Source organism: Oncorhynchus mykiss, chromosome 17 (assembly GCF_013265735.2).
Source record: "Oncorhynchus mykiss isolate Arlee chromosome 17, USDA_OmykA_1.1, whole genome shotgun sequence".
Taxonomy (NCBI): domain Eukaryota; kingdom Metazoa; phylum Chordata; class Actinopteri; order Salmoniformes; family Salmonidae; genus Oncorhynchus; species Oncorhynchus mykiss.
Genome location: NC_048581.1, coordinates 9,083,432 through 9,110,804, shown reverse-complemented (window position 1 = coordinate 9,110,804; position 27,373 = coordinate 9,083,432). Strand labels below are relative to the sequence as shown.

At 42.0% G+C, this 27,373-nt stretch overlaps 1 protein-coding gene across 1 annotated transcript; it reads right to left on the bottom strand.

Annotated features, from left to right (window-relative positions):
• Positions 1-1,577: 1,577 nt before the first annotated feature.
• LOC110519048 (myosin heavy chain, fast skeletal muscle) lies at positions 1,578-24,613 on the bottom strand. Its single transcript, XM_036948811.1, has 41 exons — positions 24,539-24,613; positions 24,043-24,088; positions 23,682-23,909; positions 23,164-23,310; positions 22,768-22,924; positions 22,200-22,227; positions 21,827-21,935; positions 21,581-21,673; positions 21,068-21,128; positions 20,812-20,910; positions 20,373-20,476; positions 19,848-19,986; positions 14,820-14,938; positions 14,518-14,667; positions 14,253-14,423; positions 12,432-12,735; positions 12,012-12,076; positions 11,831-11,918; positions 11,597-11,714; positions 11,328-11,451; positions 10,765-10,901; positions 10,042-10,297; positions 9,585-9,827; positions 9,061-9,237; positions 8,819-8,964; positions 8,549-8,639; positions 7,855-8,244; positions 7,607-7,733; positions 7,301-7,419; positions 6,805-7,001; positions 6,485-6,668; positions 6,208-6,373; positions 5,926-6,050; positions 5,457-5,765; positions 5,142-5,345; positions 4,864-4,989; positions 4,565-4,735; positions 3,077-3,181; positions 2,885-2,980; positions 2,352-2,483; positions 1,578-1,710 (listed from the first exon to the last, which is right to left on the bottom strand). The coding sequence occupies exons 3-41, from the start codon at positions 23,895-23,897 to the stop codon at positions 1,690-1,692; spliced, it is 5,814 nt and encodes a 1,937-aa protein (XP_036804706.1). The 5' UTR covers positions 23,898-23,909; positions 24,043-24,088; positions 24,539-24,613; the 3' UTR covers positions 1,578-1,689.
• Positions 24,614-27,373: the final 2,760 nt, after the last annotated feature.

The window sequence follows — 27,373 nt, the reverse complement described above, 5'->3', positions numbered from 1 at the left end:
CTGATTCCCCGCCAGGATCTCTTTCAGGCACCTCCACTAACCTTTGCAGTGGCAGGCAAAAGAAAAGCCCTTGTGTAGCGTAGCGTCTTCTAACCTTGGTGTTCAGCGCCCTCTATTGGAAAGTTGTTATACTAAATGTTGTTTGGAGTTATGATATAAATAGAAAGGCCCGTGTGGCGGGTCATGTTCATTAAGGCAACAAAACATATTCAAAACATTTAGCAGTGGAAAACAAAATCATTTCTGCGGCACCGGAAGAAATCTAACAATATATTACTGTGTTTATAATGTGTATTTCCGTGTTTATTACTGTGTTTATAATGTGTATTTCCGTGTTTATCACTGTGTTTATAATGTGTATTTCCGTGTTTATCACTGTGTTTATAATGTGTATTTCCGTGTTTATCACGGTGTTTATTTTGTGTATTATTGTGTTTATAATGTATAAAACTATGTTTATAATGTGTATTACTATACTTTCTCTTAGAAATTAAATTACATTTTATTACCATAAAAACATGAATCATTACAGCAGTGTATATCTGCCGAAAAGCTTCTTTGCAAATGCAAACTGTCTAATGATAAAACAACATCACATGTGTGATTTATTTTCTCATTTATATGGATATAATATCAGTAAAAGCCAGAACTAAAATCTTCAGTAATTTGGTCAGATGCTCTATCGCCATTTCTGTTTATGCAGTGTGTCCACAACAGGTTCATATTTGCATAATCTGTGACAAACTTCAAATGCAAAAATCTGGTTGTTGTTTTCTGAGAACGTTGTTCTGAGAATATCCCTACATAAACAGTTATATATTTAACTAAGATTAAGACTGGCCTGCTAATACTGAGTTTTTATGGTGTCCACTCTAGCTTCCTGCAGTTAGTCTGGGCGTCTGGTTAAGGAATGGGTTTTGCTAGGGATAATGGTGATAAACACCTAAAAGCTGGCATTCTATAGACAAGATGTGGTGTGTGTGACCCGAGATAGAGAGAGCCTGGAAGAGTTTATAGCAATGCCTCATTGTCTCATCTTCCTGGCATCTGGGAAACTAAACCGGGTTGGAAGTTAATTAACATCCCGTGCAGACAACCAGGAGATTATACCAAGGTGGCTTATGGGAACGGTAGAAATGTCTGACTGAGCATTTAGGGCCTATATAAGATCTCTGTTAATTCATTATCAGCTATGCTCTCTGCAACACAACTTGGAGTGTGCGGTCGACGATTTCGGTCGACCGGTCGACGGTTTCATTATTAGAATAATTAATCGATGTTGAATAAAGATGATTGTTTGAATAATAACGAATAATGAATAATTGTCCAAGTCTTTCTCTGTACTGAAATTTCCACTACAGTGGTCAGTCCTTACATACATAGCTCAGTCTAAGAATTTGATAGTGGTTACATTTCTCCATCCTCATCCCTCAGATGTTTACCAAAAGAGGTTACCGCTTTGTTGGGGTGTCTGCTTTGTTGTTGTTGGAATCCCAAATCGCTCCATTAATTAAAGTACAATATTTTATGGTTTAAAAACTGTTTGCTGAGTAATAAATCCACAGTCACAAAGGAAGTGTATGTAGATCCACATGTTTTTAATCAATGCTCAACATTTCACCATAAAAATCATATTTTATGCATCACAGGAAAATGGTAAGACTTTGATCTTCAATACTTTGGTCTTGTTTATTCAGCAACTTCTTTTCCCTGTAAGAAGAAATAAATAATATAATGGATCAGTAATAATAATGAACATGATAAATATATGGATAGAATATAATGGATCAGTAATAATAATGAACATGATAAATATATGGATAGAATATAATGGATCAGTAATAATAATCAACATGATAAATATATGGATAGAATATAATGGATCAGTAATAATAATCAACATGATAAATATATGGATAGAATATAATGGATCAGTAATAACAATCAACATGATAAATATATGGATAGAATATAATGGATCAGTAATAATAATGAACATGATAAATATATGGATAGAATATAATGGATCAGTAATAACAATGAACATGATAAATATACGGATAGAATATAATGGATCAGTAATAACAATCAACATGATAAATATATGGATAGAATATAATGGATCAAGTCTTTAGTGCTCAGTGCTCAGCTTGGATTTTAGATGTTGAAGTACTAACTGAATTACTCTCATTAGATTGTTTAGCCCTTCCTGAAATGTTCTTCTTAGGGATCTTCAATACAGTTGAGTGTAAAATGTCTGTATTGACCTCTGAGAAGACTGAATCATAGGTGGTGTTGATGTGGTCATATTTAAACATGAGTCAGGTACAGGTTTAGCAGCAGTTCTGTACCTTTCCAGAGTCACGGGTCTTGGCTCTGAGCTTGTTGACCTGAGTCTCAGCGATGTCAGCACGCTCCTCAGCCTCCTCCAGCTCATGCTGAACCTTCCTGAACTTAGACATGTGCTGGTTTGCTGCTTCCTCCTGGGTGAGGAAAGGAGAGGGAGAGCAGAACATCAGCATTTAAAGTTTGAAACCAGGAAGCAAATTACTATTCTGTTTTTAAAGGTATTTAAAAAAACGAAATACAAAAAAAGACAGCTTTAGAATAGCAATGTATACAGGGAGCTAGATGATACAGCAGAGGAAGTGAGTGGCAGAACGGGGGACCAATCCGCTGCCTCCAGCACGATCACTAGACCAGCCCCCAGCGCAGCAAACACTCAGAAATTTTTATAATTTCTTAAGCAATTACTTGTAATATCAATTGAGTCATTGATGACAGGTGTGCTGTAGCAACACTTCAACTAAACCACATGGACATTACGTTTTGTAGGGGGAAAAAATGTTTCTTTTCAGAGTATTTGACTAAGTCTGTGACTCACCGCTTCCTCAGCGTGCCTCTTGTAGGCCTTCACTTTCATCTGCAGCTTATCTACCAGGTCCTGAAGTCTGCCAACGTTCTTCTTATCCTCCTCAGTCTGTGAGAGAAGAGCAAAGAATCAATGCCCCAATAGTTTTATACACAAACCTGTCTGTGTTAGTTCATTCTTCACAAACTTGACACTTTCTCTTACCTGGTAAGTGAGCTCCTTGACTCTGCGCTCATACTTGCGAACTCCCTTGACTGCGTCTACACCTCTTCTCTGCTCAGCCTCCACCTCAGTCTCGAGCTCACGCACCTTTGTGGAAGAAATACATGTAGGCATTTGTTTGAGGTGGTGAAATCAGACGTTTTGTAAAACAGAGGTATAGTCTTCTACTCAGTCAAGTCATTTCATTATTTTAATTGAAGTGGTCTGTAATAATAACATAAACTTTTCATTAACTAGGTCAGTGGTTCCCAAAGTGAAATTTACATTTAAATTTGTTTATGAATATTTATAGCAATAACAGATTAAACAGCCAGGGATCTTGGCAAAATGTTTAGAGGGTGCAATACAGTACAATGTAATATTATTTATCCACAATGAATGTTATTAACTCTTAGATTAAATAACGGGTCTGGGAGGCTCTCAACTCAAATTCTTCTTGTATTTGTAACATTACTATTTATCAATGTTGTCATGCCTTTTGTGGTGTATGGTGCAGTACCAGTATGGCAACTAGAGGCCGCCACTCGCATATTTTAATGTTGTGACATTGCTTCTATTATGGAGCTCGCGCTCTGGCAGTTGAGAGTAGTTTGCCAAGTGAGCCAACAGCAAGACAGAAGCACCGACATAAATACATTTTTACGTCTTAATTTTGAAGGTAAGCGAGTGTAAAAATCACCATATTCAAACGGTACTGTTTCTGGAGTGTGTACATATTTTTGTACAGATGTTATGTTGTATTTTCAGGTTTTATGAACTTATTAAACTCCGCTAGCCTAAAAGCTAATTCAGCCATTAGCCTGCTAGCTGGTAGCCCCGCATAGCAACGCTAGCTTCCCTAGCAACGGGCAGTGAATGAGACGTAACAATAGAGAGAGAAATTATTACTATGACAGTAATTCGATGAATGTATATTATATTGTGTGTTGATATTTATTGGGAATTATTATTATTATTATTATGAATGAAATGGCAGATTAGAAGAAGTCTGCTGAGACAACAGTTTAAGCCTGAAGGAAGCAACTAGATGAATACGTTTGCGTCTATTTAAAGGTTTTTGATCAACTCCACTAAATAAATGTAAAATTATTATAATTGGTTTTGTTGTGATCATAAATTCACTGTAATGTAAGCTTTAAAACTGCAACTTTTTCTCTCTGATGCAAAGAGGGGGGACTTGAGGGCCTGAGACTTGATTAGTCCAGTCATGCACTGCAGAAGTCATAGTAAATCTGAGTGGATTTTTATCGCACTTTAAAGTAGGAGTTCTGTTCTGATATTATGAATCTCTGATGAATTCGCTATCACAAAAGTGGTCCTTGCCACAAAACAGTTTGGGAACCCCTGATCTAGATGGGTTATTGAGATAAAAAGTAATTACAAAATGCTCCTGTGTATTTTAACATGATCAAATACATTTCCAGCAATCAGTCTTTCAATCCACCCTAATCCACCCTGCAGGTATCTCACCCTGGACTCCAGTTTCTGGAGCTGCTTCTTGCCTCCCTTCATGGCCAGATTCTCAGCCTCATCCAGGCGGTGCTGCAGGTCCTTGACTGTGACCTCCAGGTTCTTCTTCATCCTCTCCAGGTGAGAGCTGGTGTCCTGCTCCTTCTTCAGCTCCTCAGCCATCATGGCCGCCTGGAATAGTAGTTTGTTTAATTTATGCACCAATCATAAAGTCCCTTGCAGATCTTTGTTGTTCTTAACCAGCCCAGCTACCATTGGACCTTAGGGACCAATTAAGTTGATGTAATTCAAGGACTCACATCAGTGATTGCCTTCTTGGCCTTCTCCTCTGCATTCCTGGCCTCCTGGACGATGTCGTCCACCTCTCCCTGCACCTGCACCAGGTCAGTCTCCAGCTTCTTCTTGGTGTTCAGAAGGCTGGTGTTCTGAAGGAGGAAGATGATTTGTTTGACCCCAAGGAGAACTTACAAGTCACAAGACTGAAATTATGAAAATCTAAGGCAAGCACGGTCCAATTACAGGTGTGTTTAAATTGTTTGCTTGGTTGAGTTTCATTAGAAATGGCTTTGACCCATACCTGGGAGTGCAGCAGTCCAACACGCTCGCTGGCGTCTACCAGCTCAGTCTCAGCCACTTTGCGGCCTCTCTCTGTCTGCTCCAGAGCAACTCTCAGCTCCTCGATTTCAGCCACCATCAGACCGTTTCTGCGCTCCACCATGGCTGCCTGCTCCTTCATGTCCTCTGCGACACGGACAGCATCATCAAGGTGCAATTGGGCATCCTGGGGTTCACAATGACATACGTTCATTAGGACTTGTGGAAGTAGGGGTGTTTCACAAACAAATCCCTAGCCATGTTCAGGTTTTTGAGCCTGATGTCCCAGTCCCTTTACCTTGAGCTGTCCCTGGACATTCCTCAGCTGTTTCTGGGCCTCAGCGGCCTGCCTGTTGGAGTGGCTCAGCTGGATCTCCATCTCGTTCAGGTCTCCCTCCATCTTCTTCTTCACCCTCAGGGCATCATTCCTGCTCCTGACCTCAGAGTCCAGGGTGCTCTGCATGGAGTCAACCACCCTCTGGCTGTTCCTCTTGATCTGCTCCATCTCCTCGTCCTTCTCAGCAATCTTCCTGTCCACCTCACCCTTGATCTGGTTCAGCTCCAGCTGCACACGCAGAATCTTGGATTCCTCGTGCTCCAGTGTTCCCTGGACAAACAGAAGCAGTCAGGCCAATTGTGTTCAATACATTTGGATGTAGGAATTAAATATATATGACTACAATAAACACCCATACACAGGGCCTTTCACTGTAGCTGGCATTGGTTAGATAACACTGCTTTTCCCAACAAACAGCTGTAGTTTGTACCTCAGCCTCCTCCAGAGCGGTCTGGATCTCAGACTTTTCTGTCTCCACGGTCTTCTTGGCCTTCTCCAGCTCATGGATGCTCTTGCCAGTCTCTCCGATCTGCTCAGTAAGGTCAGAGATCTCCTCTGCACACACACACAAGAAGTTTAGACTTGGGGGATTTTAAGTGGATATGTCAATGTACTGAAGTTGATATTGAATCATAATAACAGTGAATTAATTAACAGCAATTCATCTTGCTAATTAAACATAAGCCAAATAGATTTGCTGTCAAATGCTCACGTTGCAGGTTCTTGTTCTCTCTCTTCAGAGTCTCCAGATGATCCAGAGCCTCCTCGTAGGAGTTCTTCATTTTGAAGAGTTCAGTGCTCATAGAGCGAGCCTCCTTCTGAGCTCCTTCCAGCTCAGCCTGGCCCTCCTCATACTTCTGCTTCCACTCTGCCAGAACCTAGGAGAATCCATGGGATTTTCATCAGAAGTCATTGATGTGGAGTTTTTAAATTAGAAATATGCAACAATTATAAACTTGATAAAAAAATATAGCTTTATTTATTTTCACCTTGTCAAAGTTCCTCTGCTTCTTGTCGAGGTTGGCGGCCAATGCGTTGGCTCTCTCAACATCAATCATGAGGTCCTCCACCTCTCCCTGCAGCCTCTGCTTGGTCTTCTCCAGGGAGGCGCACTTGGAGTTGGTCGCCTCAATGGTCTCCTCAGCATCCTGCAGACGCTGGGCCAGCTTCTTCCTGTTGGACAACAGAGGGTGGTTTGATGGTGTGAAAGAAATGTTACAATACATATTGATGTAACATTTTGTCAGAGCCCCCTACCACCCTCACCATCCACACAATATCTGAGTTTTTTCTGTTGCGTGCGACTCACTTGGCCTCCTCCAGCTCCTCTGTGCGCTGGATGGCATCAGTTTCATACTTAGTCCTCCACTGAGCCACCTCACTGTTGGCCTTGGACATGCCGCGTTGCAGCTCTGCCTTGGCCTCCTGCTCCTCCTCAAACTGCTCCCTCAGGAGGTCACAGTCATGGCGGGCAGACTGAACACCGTGGGCCAGTGCATTTTTAGCCTGTGAGAATGAAAGACAAGGAGAGATGAGTGAGATAGTCAAACACATTATGGTCGAAGTCTCTGAGGATGGAGAGACAATAGGAGTCTCTGAGGGTGGAGAGACAATAGGAGTCTCTGAGGGTGGAGAGAGGAGTCTGTGAGGTTGGAGAGACAGTAGGAGTCTCTGCGGATGGTGAGACAGTAGGAGTCTCTGAATGTGGTGAGATAGTAGGAGTCTCAGAGGGTTGCGTAGTCACAGTCTATATGAAGATATAGCTCTAAACTCTGTGGACGCGGAGTCCATTTTGGGTCCCTTACCTTGACCTCCTCCTCAACTGCCCTCTTTAGCTCCTCCACCTGCTGGGTGAAGGCCTGTTTTCCTCTGGTCAGCTGAGACACCAGTGCTTCTTTCTCCTCCAGCTGGCGACCAAACTCACCTGCAGGGACAGAGGGACATCTTGTTAATAGGGTCTCTGTTCTCTACGATTGAAAATGTATTTTGAGGTATCATAGGGAATGTTAGGTGGTGAATAGTACAGTATAAATTATGTGGATACAGCCCCCAACATGTTATTGTGTTTTACTGAAGGAAAGCATTGGCTTATTGTTCATTGTTGATGGTACCATTTTCTGTCAGGAGTCTGGCCCTCTGTCCGCTGATGTCGTTGACCTGGCGAACATTCTCATCATTCTTAGTCTTCAGCTCGCTCAGCTGGTCCTCAAGAGTACGGCACATCTTCTCCAGATTGCCCTGTTAGTGAAACATGTACCATCATTACTTTATATGTGGGACTCCTGTCAACTTCAGTTCACTTGAATGGTAATGTAGTTGGCCCTCCTCAACACTGCTTGACCAAAACATCACTACTCACCTTAGCCTTGGCGACGGCCTCCATGTTGCTGGAGAGGTCATCAATCTCCATCTTGTACTCGCTCTTCTCCTTCTCCAGCTTCTGCTTGACGCGCTGCAGGTTGTCGATCTGCTCCCCGAGCTCAGCCACACTGTCGGCCTGCTTCTTGCGCAGAGCGGCGGCTGTGGCCTCATGCTGCAGGGTGGACTCTTCAAGATCACGACGCAGCTTCTGGAACTCAGCCTCACGCTTCTTGTTCATCTCAATCTGAGCAGCAGTGGCGCCTCCGGCCTCCTCCAGCCTCTCGCTGATCTCCTCAAGTTCCCTGGAGAGATCGGCCCTCTGCTTCTCAACCTTAGCCCTGGCAGCACGCTCAGCCTCAATTTCCTCCTCCAGCTCCTCAATACGGGCCTAGAACAGGGGTAGGAGCAGGGGGATGAACACTACAATACAGTTGAAACAATTGAACCTCACAAAGTAATAATAGTATTTATATTTTGCATAAATGTGTTTAATAAAAACCCAGTTACACTAATATATTCAGTAGACAGTGTCCCATTAAGGAACCAAAACCACAATGTTAAGAAACACCATCTTCCAACCTACTCAGCTGTCAGAAGCCAACTGGAAAAATGTTTGCTACCAGAATAATCTTTTTCAAGAATTGATTCAAGTCTGTGCTTTTCTGTACTGAAGCTTATATCCTGTACTGTACCTGGAGTTCCTTGATCTTCTTCTGCAGCTGAGCTCCCAGAGACTGCTCATCCTCAACCTTGCTGAGGAGCTGGGTGGTCTCAAACTCCTTCCTAAGAAACACAAACAGGTAAATTGCAGAGTTGGTTTTGTTTCTATAGTGTAAAGGCAGAGGATAATACCATTCACTTTGCTTTTAAGAATCACATGCAAATAATAATTAATAATTACAATAGTTAGTCAAGAACAACCATTATAGCAGGTAATACTGTATTCATTTGTTTGTGTTTACTTCTTGATTTTCTCATCAGCTTGTTGCTTGTCATTCTCCAGGTCCATTATGGACTCCTGGGCCAGTTTCAGATCTCCCTCCAGCTTTCTCTTGGATCTCTCAAGGTCCATACGGAGCTTCTTCTCTTGCTCCAGAGAACCCTCAAGCTAGAAGATAAAAACACATATATTGTTAAAATCTAAACAACTGAAGATAATATCATCTTACATACTATCATGGCCAAAATGTCAAACTCCACTCACGTCGTCCACTTGCTGTTCCAGCTTGGTCTTGGCCTTGGTCAGAGTGTTGACTTTGTCCTCCTCTGCCTGCAGGTCATCCAGTGTCTGCTGGTGGGCCTCTTGGAGGGCTTTCTTCTCCTTGGTCAGCTTGGCAACACTCTCATCCATAGACGCCATCTCCTCTGTCAGGTTTTTAACCTGAAAACGGCCACATCAAAATTAGTCTTTGGTCACTTCACCATAAAGGGGAGATTTAGTTTGTTAAATATTGCATTCATTTAATTTAGATTTGCACAGCATTAACAATTACTGTACTATATATTCAACACTAGATGTCAGTGTTCACCATGCCAGTGTACTGAATGGAAGTCATAAATGAGGTGGAGTAGAACATGCAATGAATGTTGGGAGTACCACGCAACTGAAATTCCTCCGTTGTGTCTTAATTTTTCCTGCACCCACAATACAACTTGAATTCCAATTCTGTAAAGCTATGTTTTGAGTTGATTATTGTTGGTTAGACTGTCTATGGTAAGACACAATACCTTGTTTTCAGTGGCGTGCTTCTCCTTCTCCACTTTGGCCAGGGTGAGCTCCAGGTCATCAATGTCCTTCTTCAGCTCAGAGCACTCATCCTCCAGCTTCCTCTTCTTAGCAGTCAACTCAGCATTGATCTCCTCCTCATCCTCCAGCCTCTCGGTCGTCTCTTTGAGTTTGGCCTCCTGCTGGATCTTGCTCTTGATGAGCCCCTCGCACCTTTCCTCAGCATCGTTCAGACTCTCTCCTTCCTGGTTTCAGAACAGCAGAAAAAAAATCAGAGGCCTCACTTTGTGTATTGAAGGTCAGATTAAATCAATAGAAATTCATGAAATATATAATAATGGCAATAAAAACATGTTAAACCTTCACAGTGTGTTCATATGTGTTTGTGGGTTTGTATGTATGTCTGTCTGTGTATTTGTGTGTGTGGATGTGCCCTTATGAAGCTTGTTGCTGACTCACAGATGCTACTTGGAGCGCCAGGTCGTTCTTCTCCTGCGTCAGGGACACCAACTTCTCCTCCATTTGCTTCTTTGTGGCCAGAGCCTTGGCCAGGTCTGCCGTCATCTTGTCATAGTTCTCCTTCATGTTGGCCAGCTCCTTCTCAGTCTCAGCGCTCTGCAGCAGGGGCTTGATCTTGAAGTACAACTTCATCCATGGCCAGGTTTTGACATTCATGAATGAGCGGATGTTGTACTGGATGGCGTAAATTGATTCTCTGGTCGACAGAAAGGAGAGTGACATGGTGAGTGACATGCTTAAAGCTACATTCTGGGATTAGATGAACAACAAAATGGGGCCCCACACCACTGTTTGTTAACAGCTGAGGAATGGAGCTAGGGAAATGTAACCCCTATTAAATTCATAGTGAGTGCCCTAGATGCAATGACTGACAGTCATGCTAAGCTCATGAGACATTTTATATTCTTCCAGAATTAATGGATAAATACCACAAATTTAAATGCCAATTGAAAAGCCAAATCCGAAACTGCAGCTATAAAGCTAGAATCCTTAGTTGCTACATCCATTTCTGGACTTATAAATGAATTAACCCAAAAGCTTTAGTTGACCATTATAAGATGTACTTTCTCATTCTGAACAACTCACAGCATATATAGTATGTAATCATGCATTAGATACAGGTGGTTGACAGAAAGCTTTGCCAAGATGTCTACTATTCCTCACCTCCTCTCCATCATCTTGCTAAACTCTCTCCTCATGAGGAATCCACGGCTGAGAGCCTGGACCATGCCGACCAGAGAGGCCAGCTTCTCATCTCTCATCTCCTCCAGGACACCCAGCAGACCGGCTTTGAAGAACACCTGAGACACAGGTTAACACGGTCAATGGAACCACAGATAGAAAGGCTTGAATCAAAAGAGGGGAACAACACCACTAGATTGATTTAAACAACATTAACTTTGCAATAGTTGCAAACAAACCATGTGACAGGTTGTTTCTAAGTTGTTAGTTATTGTACAGTTGTAGATTAATAATGTACAGATACATATACCTGCAACTATACCACTCTATCACAATGCAAATTATAATGAGTTTAGTTTCTCTTCTATACTTGTGATGAATAAACACTACAATGTTTTGCCACCTTTTCCATTAGTTAAATGAAGAAGAAAGAACAAAAGGATGGATAGATCAACTGGAGAGATTTTATATGGTATGGGTTTAAATTATTATTCAAGCTGTGTTTTGTTGTCAGATTTTGCTGGGGGGGGGGGTATTTGACTGACCTTGGTGTGTCCAAACTTGTAATCCTCGTGATTCACATCAATGGACCCAAGCAGCTTCTCAGAAGCCTTCTTGTTGTCCATGAACTGGCCCTCAGGGATGACACTGGCATTCAGTACTTTGTACCTGAATGAGGAGACATTTTTAACATGTCAAGTTGTAATATGTTGGTTATATTTCGTAAAAGGTAAGACTATTCTGATGCTGGGAAAACCCTTGGAGCAGATATTTTATGTGGTGTGTGCGTGTGTGTGTGCTTGTGCGTATGTACCTCTGCTTGAAATCAGCATAGATGATTCTGCTGGGGAATCCCTTCCTGCAGATCCTGATACCCTCCAGTACACCATTACACCTGAGCTGGTGGATAACCAGGAAGTTCTCCATCAGACCTGGTAAAACAAAACAAGTCTCTTTTAATACTAATAAACAGGTTAAAGATTGGAATGGTTGAGGTTACTGATACTGTACTGATAAGATGACATATTTAACTCAATATTTCTTGTACCTGGAGTCTTTGACTCGTTGGGGATCAGGCAGCGCACAAAGTGAGGATGAGTGCTCCTCAAGTTGGTCATCAGCTTATGTAAGTTCTCCTGTAAGAGGGTTACAAACCATTTTCACAGATATAATTTTTGATAATCAATGCACCTTTTGAAGGACTGAATCTACACATTTCAAAAGCTCACCCTGAACTGGGAGGACACAGTCTGCATGGAACCACCCTTCTTCTTGCCTCCTTTCTTGGCTTTATCTGTTAAAATGGGGAAAAGTTAAAGATGACTAGAAAAGTACATTTCCTAGAGCGGGTGGAATAAATAGAATAATAAAAAGAGTATGTAAGAAATCTAGAGTCTTGTCTTCAGCAAGCACACTAATTATAAACCAGAGAATCTCTGGTTAACTTCACACTTATCTAGAGGCAAATGCTGTCAATCAGATTGTGTAGAATAACACCTATTGTATGATTTGAATTAACCAAGTGTATGAATAAATTAACCTGGTGAAAACACCCTGAGAAATTGCTATACATTCAAAGATTTTAAAGAACATTCGGTCTAAGTTATATAAGTGCTTAATTAAATCATTTGACGTGATTCTAGTCTTACCCTCAGGTGGTGGAGCAGGATACAGAGCAGCCAGAATTTTGACTCCAGACTTCTGGTACAGCTGACAAACTGAGTCGTTCAGGGGATCCTTGTTCTTCTCCAGCCACCCAGTGATGTTGTAGTCCACAGTTCCGGCGTAGTGCACCAGGGAGAAGTGGGCCTCTGCCTTGCCTTTGGCAGGCTTGGGCTTCTCAAACGCCTTTGTTTTGCCAAGATGCTGGGCGTACAGCTTGTCCTTGAAGGTAGTGTCTGAAGACTTGGGGAACATGCACTCCTCTTCAAGGATGGAGAAGATGCCCAATGGCTTTACGAAAAGAGATGTATATCAAATTAGTGATATTTCCATTTAGGATCACATTTATTCAATTAGTAAACATGCTATTATAGGATTATAATAATTTAGGGACACATAATAGGAAACATATTGAGTTCTCAACAGTCAGATAACTTGTCAGGGCATGTATTCATGGGTGCCAAGGGAAGCCAGGCTTCCCCCCAAAAATGACACATTATTTTATATCTTTCGTCTCACTTAGCAAGAGGCTGAATGTATCTCTCCAGGTAAAGCATGTTAGCGAGCCAAACTGCGCCCCTCTTTCTCTGTATGTGTAGCTCTTCTATCTGATGCTGTCAAAACTAATATGATATTGTAACATTGAATACATGGGAAGAAGACGACGAACATTTGGCCTCAGTTGATATTTCTTTTATACAATAACAGTGAATCAGAGTTGAGCTAAACTGAGTGAGCTAATCTGTGAATGGTCCTGGTGCACCAAAAAAATTGTGAAATGAAGCCAGTTTGAATTTGGCTTCACATCAATCCAAACATCATAAATTGTTGCATCTCATTGTTGTTGTCCTCCGGTGGATAGCTTGCTAGCTAAAATGGGCTCTTTCCTAAAGTAGTCATGGATAGAGACAGGGACTTGTCCTCGTAGCAGCAATTCTGATCCAACCATAAATTCATACATTGTTCTTTTGGTCTGAGAGTATGGGAGTTCAACATGTAGCTAGATGTAGAAGGCTAATGTTAACTAGCTGGCTAATCGTTGCCCAGGAAAGGAAGTTAGAATAGCGAGCAATGGTTTTAGCCAGGTTGCCAAGGACGACAACAAAAATGTAAAGGTTGTACTGTATGACAGAGACTGTTTCAGCAACATGAAAGTTAGTCAACATGTTTTTTTCTACTCACATAAATTAGTACCATGGACAGCCACATGATATTTAGCTGACGGTGATTGGGAATAAACTCGTTTTTTGGAATCTTTAAGTTGTCACTGTATCAGACTAAGCATGGGTTATTTGATGATGTTGAAAGGTTGAAGTTGAACTGGTGCTGGAATACTGGAGGGAGGCAGCTCCTGTTTTCTTTGCGACTTGCAGTAACTCTCCGTGGTTCTAAGTCAATAGATGTTTAGTGGTTCGAAAATGGCAGAAAAATGTACTTGACTGTTGTAGAATGTTGTAGGTCATGTAACTGTTTGTTACATTCATTATGCTTTGTGGACTCCATGGGACAGATGTTGCTCTCCGGTTTTGTGATGAAACAAAGATGTGGTTGAATTTATTCTGCCACTGTGTCTACTTTTTGTCTCGGTCTTAGGCCTGTATATTATATCACAGTGGCAAGGCATATAAACTAACAGGTTTTAGGGCAAACAACGCAATTATCACAACACACAGGTTGTAATATGGATTTGTTTAGACTGTTTTGGCTTTCCCAGTAATTTAAACAACACGCCGCTACTGTACGTTGTACCACAGGGATAATATATGGTCCATTATAACGGTCCATTATAATCCTCACAGACATCTTACCTTCTCAATAAGCTCAATGCAGGCAGCCAAGTCCATGCCGAAGTCAATGAAGGCCCAGACGATTCCCTCCTTCTTGTACTCCTCTTGCTCCAGGACGAACATGGTGTGGTTGAAAAACTGTTGCAGCTTCTCATTGGTGAAGTTGATGCACAGCTGCTCCATGCTGTTATACTGTTGATGGAATTTTAAAAGGGATAATTTCATCATACAAGACTGTAATCCATCTCAATCAGAACTTATTGTCTTGTTCTGGTCTCATACTCACATCAAAGATCTCAAACCCGGCAATGTCAAGCACACCGATATAGAACTGCCTTGGATTCTTGGTGTCCAACATCTCATTGATACGGATGACCATCCACAAGAACATCCTCTCATAGATGGACTTGGCCAGAGCACTGACTGAGTTATTAACCTGCAATGATAATACCTCAAATTAATACATGAGATATTGACCATGTCCAGTGATGAGGTGAAACAAGCTTGGGAAAAACAAAAGCAATGCACTCGTCCCCAAAATAATTCCTGTGCTCAGAAAATGGTAGATTCTGTGTTTGGCCACCTTACCTGAGGCACAGTCTGTCCCTTGGTCACATACTCATTGCCGACCTTCACTCTGGGGTAGCACAGAGCTTTCAACATCTCAGCTGAGTTCAGGCCCAGCAGGTAGGCGATTTTATCAGCCACTGGAGAGAGAACCAACAACAACAGACTCAGGGACACAAGATCACTTGTTTCTGATTTCACACTGACAAAAATAGTTTGGGAAACTTCTTTGTGGGCTAGATTTTGATTCACCCACATTTATTATTATTATTATTTACCTTTATTTAACCAGGTAGGCAAGTTGAGAACAAGTTCTCATTTACAATTGCGACCTGGCCAAGATAAAGCAAAGCAGTTCGACAGATACAACAACACAGAGTTACACATGGAGTAAAACAAACATACAGTCAATAATAAAGTATAAACAAGTCTATATACAATGTGAGCAAATGAGGTGAGAAGGGAGGTAAAGTCAAAAAAGGCCTTGGTGGCAAGGTAAATACAATATAGAAAGTAAAACACTGGAATGGTAGTTTTGCAATGGAAGAATGTGCAAAGTAGAAATAAAAATAATGGGGTGCAAAGGAGCAAAATAAATAAATTAATTAAATACAGTTGGGAAAGAGGTAGTTGATAGGGCTAAATTATATGTGGGCTATGTACAGGTGCAGTAATCTGTGAGCTGCTCTGACAGTTGGTGCTTAAAGCTAGTGAGGGAGATAAGTGTTTCCAGTTTCAGAGATTTTTGTAGTTCGTTCCAGTCATTGGCAGCAGAGAACTGGAAAGAGAGGCGGCCAAAGAAAGAATTGGTTTTGGGGGTGACTAGAGAGATATACCTGCTGGAGCGTGTGCTACAGGTGGGAGATGCTATGGTGACCAGCGAGCTGAGATAAGGGGGGACTTTACCTAGCAGGGTCTTGTAGATGACATGGAGCCAGTGGGTTTGGCGACGAGTATGAAGCGAGGGCCAGCCAACGAGAGCGTACAGGTCGCAATGGTGGGTAGTGTATGGGGCTTTGGTGACAAAACGGATTGCACTGTGATAGACTGCATCCAGTTTGTTGAGTAGGGTATTGGAGGCTATTTTGTAAATTACATCGCCAAAGTCGAGGATTGGTAGGATGGTCAGTTTTACAAGGGTATGTTTGGCAGCATGAGTGAAGGATGCTTTGTTGCGAAATAGGAAGCCAATTCTAGATTTAACTTTGGATTGGAGATGTTTGGTATGGGTCTGGAAGGAGAGTTTACAGTCTAACCAGACACCTAAGTATTTGTAGTTGTCCACGTATTCTAAGTCAGAGCCGTCCAGAGTAGTGATGTTGGACAGGCGGGTAGGTGCAGGTAGTGATCGGTTGAAGAGCATGCATTTAGTTTTACTTGTATTAAGAGCAGTTGGAGGCCACGGAAGGAGAGTTGTATGGCATTGAAGCTTGCCTGGAGGGTTGTTAACACAGTGTCCAAAGAAGGGCCGGAAGTATACAGAATGGTGTCGTCTGCGTAGAGGTGGATCAGAGACTCACCAGCAGCAAGAGCGACCTCATTGATGTATACAGAGAAGAGAGTCGGTCCAAGAATTGAACCCTGTGGCACCCCCATAGAGACTGCCAGAGGTCCGGACAACAGACCCTCAGATTTGACACACTGAACTCTATCAGAGAAGTAGTTGGTGAACCAGGCGAGGCAATCATTTGAGAAACCAAGGCTGTTGAGTCTGCCGATGAGGATGTGGTGATTGACAGAGTCGAAAGCCTTGGCCAGATCAATGAATACGGCTGCACAGTAATGTTTCTTATCGATGGCGGTTAAGATATCGTTTAGGACCTTGAGCGTGGCTGAGGTGCACCCATGACCAGCTCTGAAACCAGATTGCATAGCAGAGAAGGTATGGTGAGATTCAAAATGGTCGGTAATCTGTTTGTTGACTTGGCTTTCGAAGACCTTAGAAAGGCATGGTAGGATAGATATAGGTCTGTAGCAGTTTGGGTCAAGAGTGTCCCCCCCTTTGAAGAGGGGGATGACCGCAGCTGCTTTCCAATCTTTGGGAATCTCAGACGACACGAAAGAGAGGTTGAACAGGCTAGTAATAGGGGTGGCAACAATTTCGGCAGATAATTTTAGAAAGAAAGCGTCCAGATTGTCTAGCCCGGCTGATTTGTAGGGGTCCAGATTTTGCAGCTCTTTCAGAACATCAGCTGAATGGATTTGGGAGAAGGAGAAATGGGGAAGGCTTGGGCGAGTTGCTGTTGGGGGTGCAGTGCTGTTGACAGGGGTAGGAGTAGCCAGGTGGAAAGCATGGCCAGCAGTAGAAAAATGCTTATTGAAATTTTCAATTATGGTGGATTTATCAGTGGTGACAGTGTTTCCTATCTTCAGTGCACTGGGCAGCTGGGAGGAGGTGTTCTTATTCTCCATGGACTTTACAGTGTCCCAGAACTTTTTTGAGTTAGTGTTGCAAGAAGCAAATTTCTGCTTGAAAAAGCTAGCCTTGGCTTTTCTAACTGCCTGTGTATAATGGTTTCTAGCTTCCCTGAACAGCTGCATATCACGGGGGCTGTTCGATGCTAATGCAGAACGCCATAGGACGTTTTTGTGTTGATTAAGGGCAGTCAGGTCTGGGGAGAACCAAGGGCTATATCTGTTCCTGGTTCTAAATTTCTTGAATGGGGCATGTTTATTTAAGATGGTTAGGAAGGCATTTTTAAAAAAATATCCAGGCATCCTCTACTGACGGGATGAGGTCAATATCCTTCCAGGATACCCCGGCCAGGTCGATTAGAAAGGCCTGCTCGCTGAAGTGTTTCAGGGAGCGTTTTACAGTGATGAGAGGAGGTCGTTTGACCGCTGACCCATTACGGATGCAGGCAATGAGGCAGTGATCGCTGAGATCTTGGTTGAAGACAGCAGAGGTGTATTTAGAGGGGAAGTTGGTTAGGATGATATCTAAGAGGGTGCCCGTGTTTAAGGCTTTGGGGAGGTACCTGGTAGGTTCATTGATAATTTGTGTGAGATTGAGGGCATCAAGTTTAGATTGTAGGATGGCTGGGGTGTTAAGCATGTTCCAGTTTAGGTCGCCTAGCAGCACGAGCTCTGAAGATAGATGGGGGGCAATCAGTTCACATATGGTGTCCAGAGCACAGCTGGGGGCAGAGGGTGGTCTATAGCAGGCGGCAACGGTGAGAGACTTGTTTTTAGAAAGGTGGATTTTTAAAAGTAGAAGTTCAAATTGTTTGGGTACAGACCTGGATAGTAGGACAGAACTCTGCAGGCTATCTTTGCAGTAAATTGCAACACCGCCCCCTTTGGCAGTTCTATCTTGTCTGAAAATGTTGTAGTTTGGAATTAAAATGTCTGAATTTTTGGTGGTCTTCCTAAGCCAGGATTCAGACACAGCTAGAACATCCGGGTTGGCAGAGTGTGCTAAAGCAGTGAATAGAACAAACTTAGGGAGGAGGCTTCTAATGTTAACATGCATGAAACCAAGGCTATTACGGTTACAGAAGTCGTCAAAAGAGAGCGCCTGGGGAATAGGAGTGGAGCTAGGCACTGCAGGGCCTGGATTCACCTCTACATCGCCAGAGGAACATAGGAGTAGTAGAATAAGGGTGCGACTAAAAGCAATAAGAATTGGTCGTGTAGAACGTCTGGAACAGAGAGTAAAAGGAGGTTTCTGGGGGCGATAAAATAGCATCAAGGTATAATGTACAGACAAAGGTAAGGTAGGATGTGAATACAGTGGAGGTAAACCTAGGTATTGAGTGATGAAGAGAGAGATATTGTCTCTAGAAACATCATTGAAACCAGGAGATGTCATTGCATGTGTGGGTGGTGGAACTAATAGGTTGGATAAGGTATAGTGAGCAGGACTAGAGGCTCTACAGTGAAATAAGCCAATAAACACTAACCAGAACAGCAATGGACAAGACATATTGACATTAAGGAGAGGCATGCTTAGTCGAGTGATCAAAAGGGTCCAGTGAGTGGAGAGGTTGGTTTAGGGTCACGGCGATTTAGACAGCTAGCCAAGCCAACCGGTAGCAAGCTAGCATAGGATGGAGTCTGTTGTTAGCCACCTCTTGCGTTCGGTCAGTAGATTAGTGGGGTTCCGTGTGGTAGAGGGGATTAATCCAAATCACACAACAACAAAAATAAGAACAATAGATATAGTTATAGAGGCCCGAGAAGAAAACATAATAATTCAAATAAATAAATTGTCCGATTGTCTATTCAGATAGCAGCCGGAAAGACAGCTAACGGTTAGCGGGCCGCAGATGGGCGTTCCGGTAACGTCGCGACAGAGGAGCCAGCCGGATCTCCTTCAGGTAGATAACGTCGGCAGTCCGGTTGTGAAGGCCCGGTGGGGCTCCGCGTAGGCAGTGAAACGGGTCCGGATAGGTGACTGCAGCCCAGGAGTGAATGATGGAATTCAGGCGTGATTGACGGAGCTGGCTAGCACCGGAACAATCGATGTTTGCTCCGGAATCGACGAAAGCCGACTGTCACACGGATAGCAGCTAGCTAGCTGTGAGATCCGGGTATGAATGTCCAGAGAGCAGTTGAAATCCAGGGACATGGAGAGAAAAATTGGTCCGGTATGTTCCGTTCCGAGCCGCGCTGCGCCGTACAAAACTGGCGATAGATTTTCGATAGATTTTCGAACTAAAGGACAGCCGATGACCACAAACCGTGGTTAGCTTCTGATTAGCTTCTGGGCTAGCTCCTGGCTAGCTTCTGGCTAGTTTCTGGCCAGCCTCCTGGAGTTTCTGGCTAGCTTCCTGAAGGATTGCAGATCTGAGGTAAATAATACTTTTTTATAAATATAAATTGGTGAGGCTGGTTGCAGGAGAGTGTTTAGAAGATGAGTTGATGGAAAATAAAAATAAAATGTATGTGAAAAAAGTTGTATTTGTGGAGGTTGGAATTTGTTCTCTAAAAATTATCTCCTGCCTGACTTCCATGTGGCACTGTCTGTCTTAGGTGTTCTATTTCTATGTTGGGGACTGGGAATGGGACTAATGCTCTACATATTGTATATCTATGAGTGGGACTCACCCTCTGTGCCGTCTGGCTCGGCCTGCTCCTCACGCTGCTTCTGCTTGAATTTCAAGTTTCCATGGTGCAATACAGCTCCTGTCAGCTTATAGATGCCAATCTTCTCTTCATTAGTGAATCCCAGGATGGTAATGGCATCCTGGCATTAAAGAGGAAGTACAACAGAGATTAACTGAATGGTAGTTTGCTCAGATACACTACAGTTCTGTGCTGCTCACTAAAAAAAGAAATGGGATAGATAGATTTGACTGGCTTCTCTGTTCCACATGATTGCGCTTGGCAAACACATTAGTAGATGGCAGCACAGTTCCACAGTTCCACAGGGCACTTAGTGGTGCTCTATAGTGGAAGGCATGAAGAGTTCCTTGAGGCACATGCCTAACTAACACAAGGCATTTAGAATCAAACAAAAACACATAAAAATTCCCAGCTGCCACCAAGTTGGAATTTCACAGAGCATTCAGTGTGTATAGTGGTACTATCCATTCCATATCTAGAGTTTGGTTAACCCTTTGTTTGTCTCACATCTGTGGCATCCAGCTCGTCATTGTCATTAATGCTGGCCACAGTGATCTGTCCCTGGCTACACATGGGGAAGTCGTAGGGGTTGGTGGTGATGAGCGCCATTTCTGTGGACAACGGAGAACAGCTTGTCAGGTAAATCTCTTAGAATTCTGCTCTCCTACTTTACATTATCTCTCCCTCCTTTACTCAATAGATGGACTCAATGATACATGTAGTATATAATGAATAGCATCAAAAGAGGAGACTGACACTTGTGGACTAGTGCATCACAGTGCATTACTTGATAGATCTTTCCCAGAGACCTGACCCATGTCTAGATGCCTGGTTACCTTGGATGTAATCATTGTAATAGTATTATTAGTGTGTACTATGAATATTTTTTATATATTCCATAGATGGGGGTGGGAATAATTTCCTCTGGACCTCTACTTTGTCGTACCAACTAGCTCAGGTTTGTGGCCTGTCATCATCTGGAAGAAGATGTGGTAGCCTCTCTCATCGGGCAGCTGGAAGGACACTCTGGACTTCTCCAGCAGGTCTGAGGGAGAGAGAGACAGAGAGAGGGAGAGAGAATGACACAAAGAAAGAGTAGAGAGAGAGAGAGAGAAAATTAGATAATTTGTTGGATATCTTTACATTTAAATGTATCTCTGTGAATTTAGGAAAGCATTGAGAAACAATCAAAACCAACTCACAGGTTTCAATATCAGCTTTAGCCAGTTTACCAGCTTGGAAGTGAATCCTGATGAATTTACCCTGTAGTAGAGCAAGGGGGTTAGAAACAAATAAATCAACATTTGACTTTGATAGACCCCTGTAAATGTTACAGTTTGTTGGACAGATGTTGGATCTATTGATACAGATGTAGGTTATTGATGTATGATCCAGTTTGCTACAGCAGGGGAAAATAATCATGCAGCAACAGGAAATGTGAATTATTATGTGGATTATAAATAATGGATTTGATTATTTGTTTATTTTTTTGTAGGGGTTGATGAAGCAAGTCAAGTCTGACATTTTAAAGAGGAAATTGCAAACTTTAGAACCTTGAAAACACGACAAGTTTGAATTTCAAATTTTCAGCAATGACATATATATATCATATATCATATATATACATATATCTTATATATATCTTAAATGTGTATAACAATAGGGAATTACAGAATACAATTATTCCCCAAAAAGTTTATGCCCTTCATACTTACAAAGCGAGACGAGTTGTCGTTCCTCACTGTCTTGGCATTACCGTAAGACTCCAGCAGAGGGTTAGCTGCAATGATCTGATCCTCAAGAGACCCCTGATTGAGACAAAGACAAGTTGCTCAAAAACTGGTGACAAGGTCAAGTTAGTTTTTCTCAATTGCTTGAAAGAGGATTCACCACAGGAAAAACAGTTTACACAACCAACCAAACTGAAATGTGTTAAAAAGGCAAACATAAGAACAACTTACCTGCATTTTGCCTGGTTCTGCTTCCTTCTTGGCCCCAGACACTGCAATGGTGGCAAAGTACTGGATGACACGCTTGGTGTTGACAGTCTTTCCTGCACCGGATTCTCCGCTGGTTTATATGACAGAGAAAGAGGGGTTTTAGTTACATGTTTGAGTGTCAGATTGGCTTTCTCTAAGAAATAACATAGAAAAATGCACTGTTAACCTGTGTTCTGACATAAGTCTTTAACAAATAATCCTTCTCATCGACTCGTTATTACACATAACCTGATGCTCTAATCCATTCATAATGTCATGTATTTCATCACACCAAGTGACACAACTTATTACAATAGAAACACTTTCTCAAGTGACATTTTAGTAAACAACTTACGTAATCAGGACGGACTGGTTCTCCTTATCTGGAACCAAAAAGCACATTGCTTATCATACTCAAGCAACATTCAGGGGACATTATTTAATTAATAGCATCATCATGAATTTCACTTTGGAGCATTTTCCATTCAAGGGTAGTGAGATCAGATTTTCCCAGAAAACTGTTCTAACCTAGACTAGAAAACAGTAGATACCTCTCTAAAGCATATTTGAACTTCTATTGATCCATCCATCCATCTATAAGCACTTATGACTTTGAGATCCATCCATCCAATCATCCCTCTCTCCCTCGCTCCCTCCCTCCCTCGCTCCCTCCCTCCCTCCCTCCAATCATCTGTCCCTCCATCCATCCAATCATCTGTCCATCCCTCCCTCCCTCCCTCCCTCCCTCCCTCCCTCCCTCCCTCCCTCCCTCCCTCCAATCATCTGTCCCTCCATCCATCCAATCATCTGTCCCTCCCTCCCTCCCTTCATCCATCCAATCATCTGTCCCTCCATCCCTCCCTTCATCCATCCAATCATCTGTCCCTCCATCCAACCATGTAGCCATCCATGAGAGCTCGTACCAATCATCATGAACTGAAAGGCATTGTCAGAGACAGAGAAGATATGGGGTGGAGCCTCCACTCTCTTCTTCCCTCTGTAGGCGTTGACAACCTCTGCATCGTACACAGGGAGCCACTTGTAGGGGTTCACCGTGGCACAGAAGAGCCCAGAGTAGGTCTGGATGAAAGCATAATTAATTTAGGAGATTAACAAAGTCAGATTGACATTTACCTGGATTTATGTGAGAATGTGGGTGTACTTTGGTATACTGATGTGGGTCTACTGTTTCTACCGCTCATTTATGCGCTGTATGTGTATATTTATTATCTTCATGTATGTGTGTGTTTATTATCTTCATGTATGTGTGTGTTTATTATCTTCATGTATGTGTGTGTTTGTATGTGCAGGTTTCTTACATAGATCATCCATGCTGCATAACGCTCTTTGAGGTTATACAACACAGAGGCTTCATTCAGGTAGGTCATCATGGCCATGTCCTCAATCTTGTCGTACTTAGGGGGGTTCATCTCATAGATGTCTGCATCTTTGAACTCTTTTCCTTCCTGAAACAGTCAGAAATCTAGATTACACACAGATCAAACTGGACATGACTGAATGCTTTTTGCTCATTAAATACAAGTTGAATCATTTAAAAAATATACATCCACATTTAATCCAACTACTTAGTTATCACCCACTGACACATAACTGGTGATTCTTGTTGAGTCAACATTCTATTTAATGTTTAAATAGCAGCCATAACAATGATGTTTTTGAAGGTTATATAATGTCTACAAAAAACAATGAAATGCTTCTTTATATATTTTTTGTTAGTGATTTCTAATTGCCTATAGACATTGTTTGGATCATTTCAATGATTTTTCAAAAAATAGAGTAATTGCACAAACTTGAATACTTTTCAGATCAGGCTTACCTCCTTAGTGCCGTCAGGGTTCGTGACTGTTACAGTACACTTCCCGTCGGCCCTGGCAGTGACCAGACCCTTAAGGTACAGCTCCACCTTGTCTGCCACATAGCAGGCGTTCTTTGAATCAAAAGGTGCGGCTTGTGCCTCCATCCTCTCCTTCTCAGACTTACGAAGGTATATGGCAGCCTTGCCGTAGATTTGCATCTCAGCGTCCGTACTCATGGTGACGGATAACTAGGAAAGAGATAAAACAAAAAACTTGATTGACTCTGTGGTGCTTCCTCCCCAGTCAACATAGTTAGGTGAGTGGTATCTCTAACAGAATAATCTCATCACTTTTTATGTGGAGACTCAAACCATGTCTCACCTTCTTTTCCCCCTCCTACAGATGAATGTGTACTTCTTGGAGGACCCTGTGAAACATGAGTGTTGTGAAAACCCACAAGTCTAAAGCCTTATCATAGAACCCCTGAAGGGCTAGAAAACATTTAACTCAATCATTACATGTCAAATTCAACTACAGGTGCAACTGGTAACTTTAATTTTCCTAGTGACAACTCACTTTAACTACACATTCTGTCAAGAATTCAAATAAATTCCCATAAAACCCAGGTACATTCTAGAACACCAACTCAATTTACAAACAAGTGCCGTAAATGAAAGTTACTGATTTAAAGTAAAAAATATTAAGTAATTTGTATATTTTTTTTTACATATTCAACCAACGCCACTTGATTGCATATTGTCAAATCATACAAGAGACATGCAGAAGTCAATTCAAACAGTGCAGTTAGCTACTGCCTCAGTTGCTGAGTACAAAGATGAGACAAATATACAAATCTAAGGAGGTGGAGAGGTCTTACCACAGAGGAAGAAGGTATCTGACTTATGGATGCTGGGGCCTCAGCCTCCTTATATCTGGTTGGAAGTGCCAACCAAGCAAAAGTTAATTATGGACCACTCTGGGAAAGGACATGGATTGGATGAGAGACCTCTGTGTGTCTGTGTCTCACTAGCACCTCCCACTTCCAGGAGCACCACACTCCCATGACATTACTTTTTAATGTCATATTTGTTTCTGAATTGAATTTCACTGATTTTACGTAAATTATAGATGTCATTACTAATAATTATGACAATATCAAAAGTTTAATTCATCCCAATGTTACTTCTACTGAACCTCATATACTGTAATGGACTGAGTCCATGTTGCTTCTACTGAACCTCATATACTGTAATGGACTGAGTCCATGTTGCTTCTACTGAACCTCATATACTGTAATGGACTGAGTCCATGTTGCTTCTACTGAACCTCATATACTGTAATGGACTGAGTCCATGTTGCCCCACTACAACTAAAATAGTTTTCATTAAGTCTAATCTGACCTTATTTAGTTCCATTTTAGTGGCATTAATCCTCATCAACAACTTTATATATATATATGTTTACCTGTTATTTATATTGTTTAGCTTGTAAACACATCTGAACTGTCTCCTCACCTCATGCTTGTGATGTAGATGGTCGTTACCTCGTGCTTTGCTCACTTTGATTTATCACCCTGGTGGAACCACATTAAATTAATATTTAAATCTAGAACAGAAACATTTAGGCTTTCAGTAACAGCTTATAAAACCGTTAAATCTAATGTGTTATTTATCTACAGTGTGATCTATTAAAAAGATTCTCGAGACGCTTTTATTTGTCTCACATTTCAGTTGGCTAAAACGGTCCAGTAGGATTCTTATGACTTACATAACACCATACCAGTATTTCAATCATCTTATCCACTCATATTGCTGACAGCGATATAACTGCCTCAAACTTTAATTACACTTTAAAGTTAACCACTTAGCAGCTGAGCTGGCTTCAATAAAACTGATATAAGATGAATAGTTACAATAAAGTCATTCCTTTACATTTACAATACGTTTAATACCTTTGCATTCAAATTATTGTTTCAATGTTATTTGTGTCTAATATGGTGCAGCCAAATTAATCTTTAATAGGGTGAATCCTTACGGAACATTCAGATAGAAATTTATTGTGAAGAACAGATATGACTGTCTGTCAGATAGAACAAGGAATTATGTCAGCTCTATTCAATACATTTCTATCAGCAATGTTCAGAACATTTCACCTCACTGAATACACCCTGTTTGTTCAGGGTCCGTGTCCACCCAGCACATCAGTACAAGAAGCCCCATATCTGCTGGATACACTAGTTGAGCAGGGTGACCATCTGGAAGGATCCCATCAAGGCCTTTTCATTTCTTGGACTGTGATCTTCACTTCAGCCAAGGTTTATTGTTTGGTATATCTGCCAACACAGCCTAATTCTGGCACCAATACCACTGTTATTAGACAATATATTTACTTGCCATGTTTGTGGGTTGATAGAACATTAGCACCATGCAGACATTCAAGTTATTTTAATGTGCAAAGATCTTGCATGATATATGACCTGTGTTTTTGTATTTGAGGGACATGTTTAGCTCCAAACTTGCTCTGGGCAGAAGTTACCCTCCGGGATAAAACTGACCTTAGATCAGTGTCAGAGGAATATGTACAGTTGTCATACCCAACTAGACAACTGTGCATTTTTCCCCAAAGACCTCAACTGACTTTACAGCCATGGTCTACTCACAATGCAGTATCGAGATCTGGGCTGGGGTCAATCAGGTCAATTCAGGAACCAAACTGAAATTGTGCATATGCACTTCTGGAGCTAGGAACACAATCATTTACTGTACTGCTGGAGCCAGAAACGCAATCATTTACTGCACTGCTAGGAACACAATCATTTACTGCACTGCTGGAGCTAGAAACACCATCATTTACTGCACTGCTGGAGCTAGGAACACAATCATTTACTGCGCTGCTGGAGCTAGGAACACAATCATTTACTGCACTGCTGGAGCTAGGAACACAATCATTTACTGCACTGCTAGGAACACAATCATTTACTGCACTGCTGGAGCTAGAAACACCATCATTTACTGCACTGCTGGAGCTAGGAACACAATCATTTACTGCACTGCTGGAGCTAGGAACACAATCATTTACTGCACTGCTGGAGCTAGGAACACAAGCATTTACTGCACTGCTGGAGCTAGGAACAGAATCATTTACTGCACTGCAGGATCTAGAAACACAATAATTTACTGCACTGCTGGAGCTAGGAACACAATCATTTACTGCACTTCTGGAGCTAGGAACACAATCATTTACTGCACTGCTGGAGCTAGGAACACAATCATTTACTGCACTGCTGGAGCTAGGAACGCAAGCATTTACTGCACTGCTGGAGCTAGGAACACAATCATTTACTGCACTGCTGGATCTAGAAACACAACCATTTACTGCACTGCTGGAGCTAGGAACACAATCATTTACTGCACTGCTGGAGCTAGGAACACAATCATTTACTGCACTTCTGGAGCTAGGAACACAATCATTTACTGCACTGCTGGAGCTAGGAACACAATCATTTACTGCACTGCTGGAGCTAGGAACACAACCATTTACTGCACTTCTGGAGCTAGGAACACTATCATTTACTGCACTGCTGGAGGTAGGAACACAATCATTTACTGCACTTCTGGAGCTAGGAACACAATCATTTACTGCAGTTCTGGAGCTAGGAACACAATCATTTACTGCACTGCTGGAGCTAGGAACACAATCATTTACTGCACTG

Bases quoted from the DNA above. Each gene is read 5' to 3' on its own strand.
- LOC110519048 (XM_036948811.1), bottom strand. From the start codon at position 23,897: ATGAGTACGGACGCTGAGATGCAAATCTACGGCAAGGCTGCCATATAC. The intron at 23,311-23,681 runs GTAAGCCTGATC...TGACTGTTTCAG, and splicing joins ACCCTGACGGCACTAAGGAG to GAAGGAAAAGAGTTCAAAGA. The intron at 21,936-22,199 runs GTAAGTTGTTTA...CATATAAACCAG, and splicing joins AACCAGTCCGTCCTGATTAC to CGGAGAATCCGGTGCAGGAA.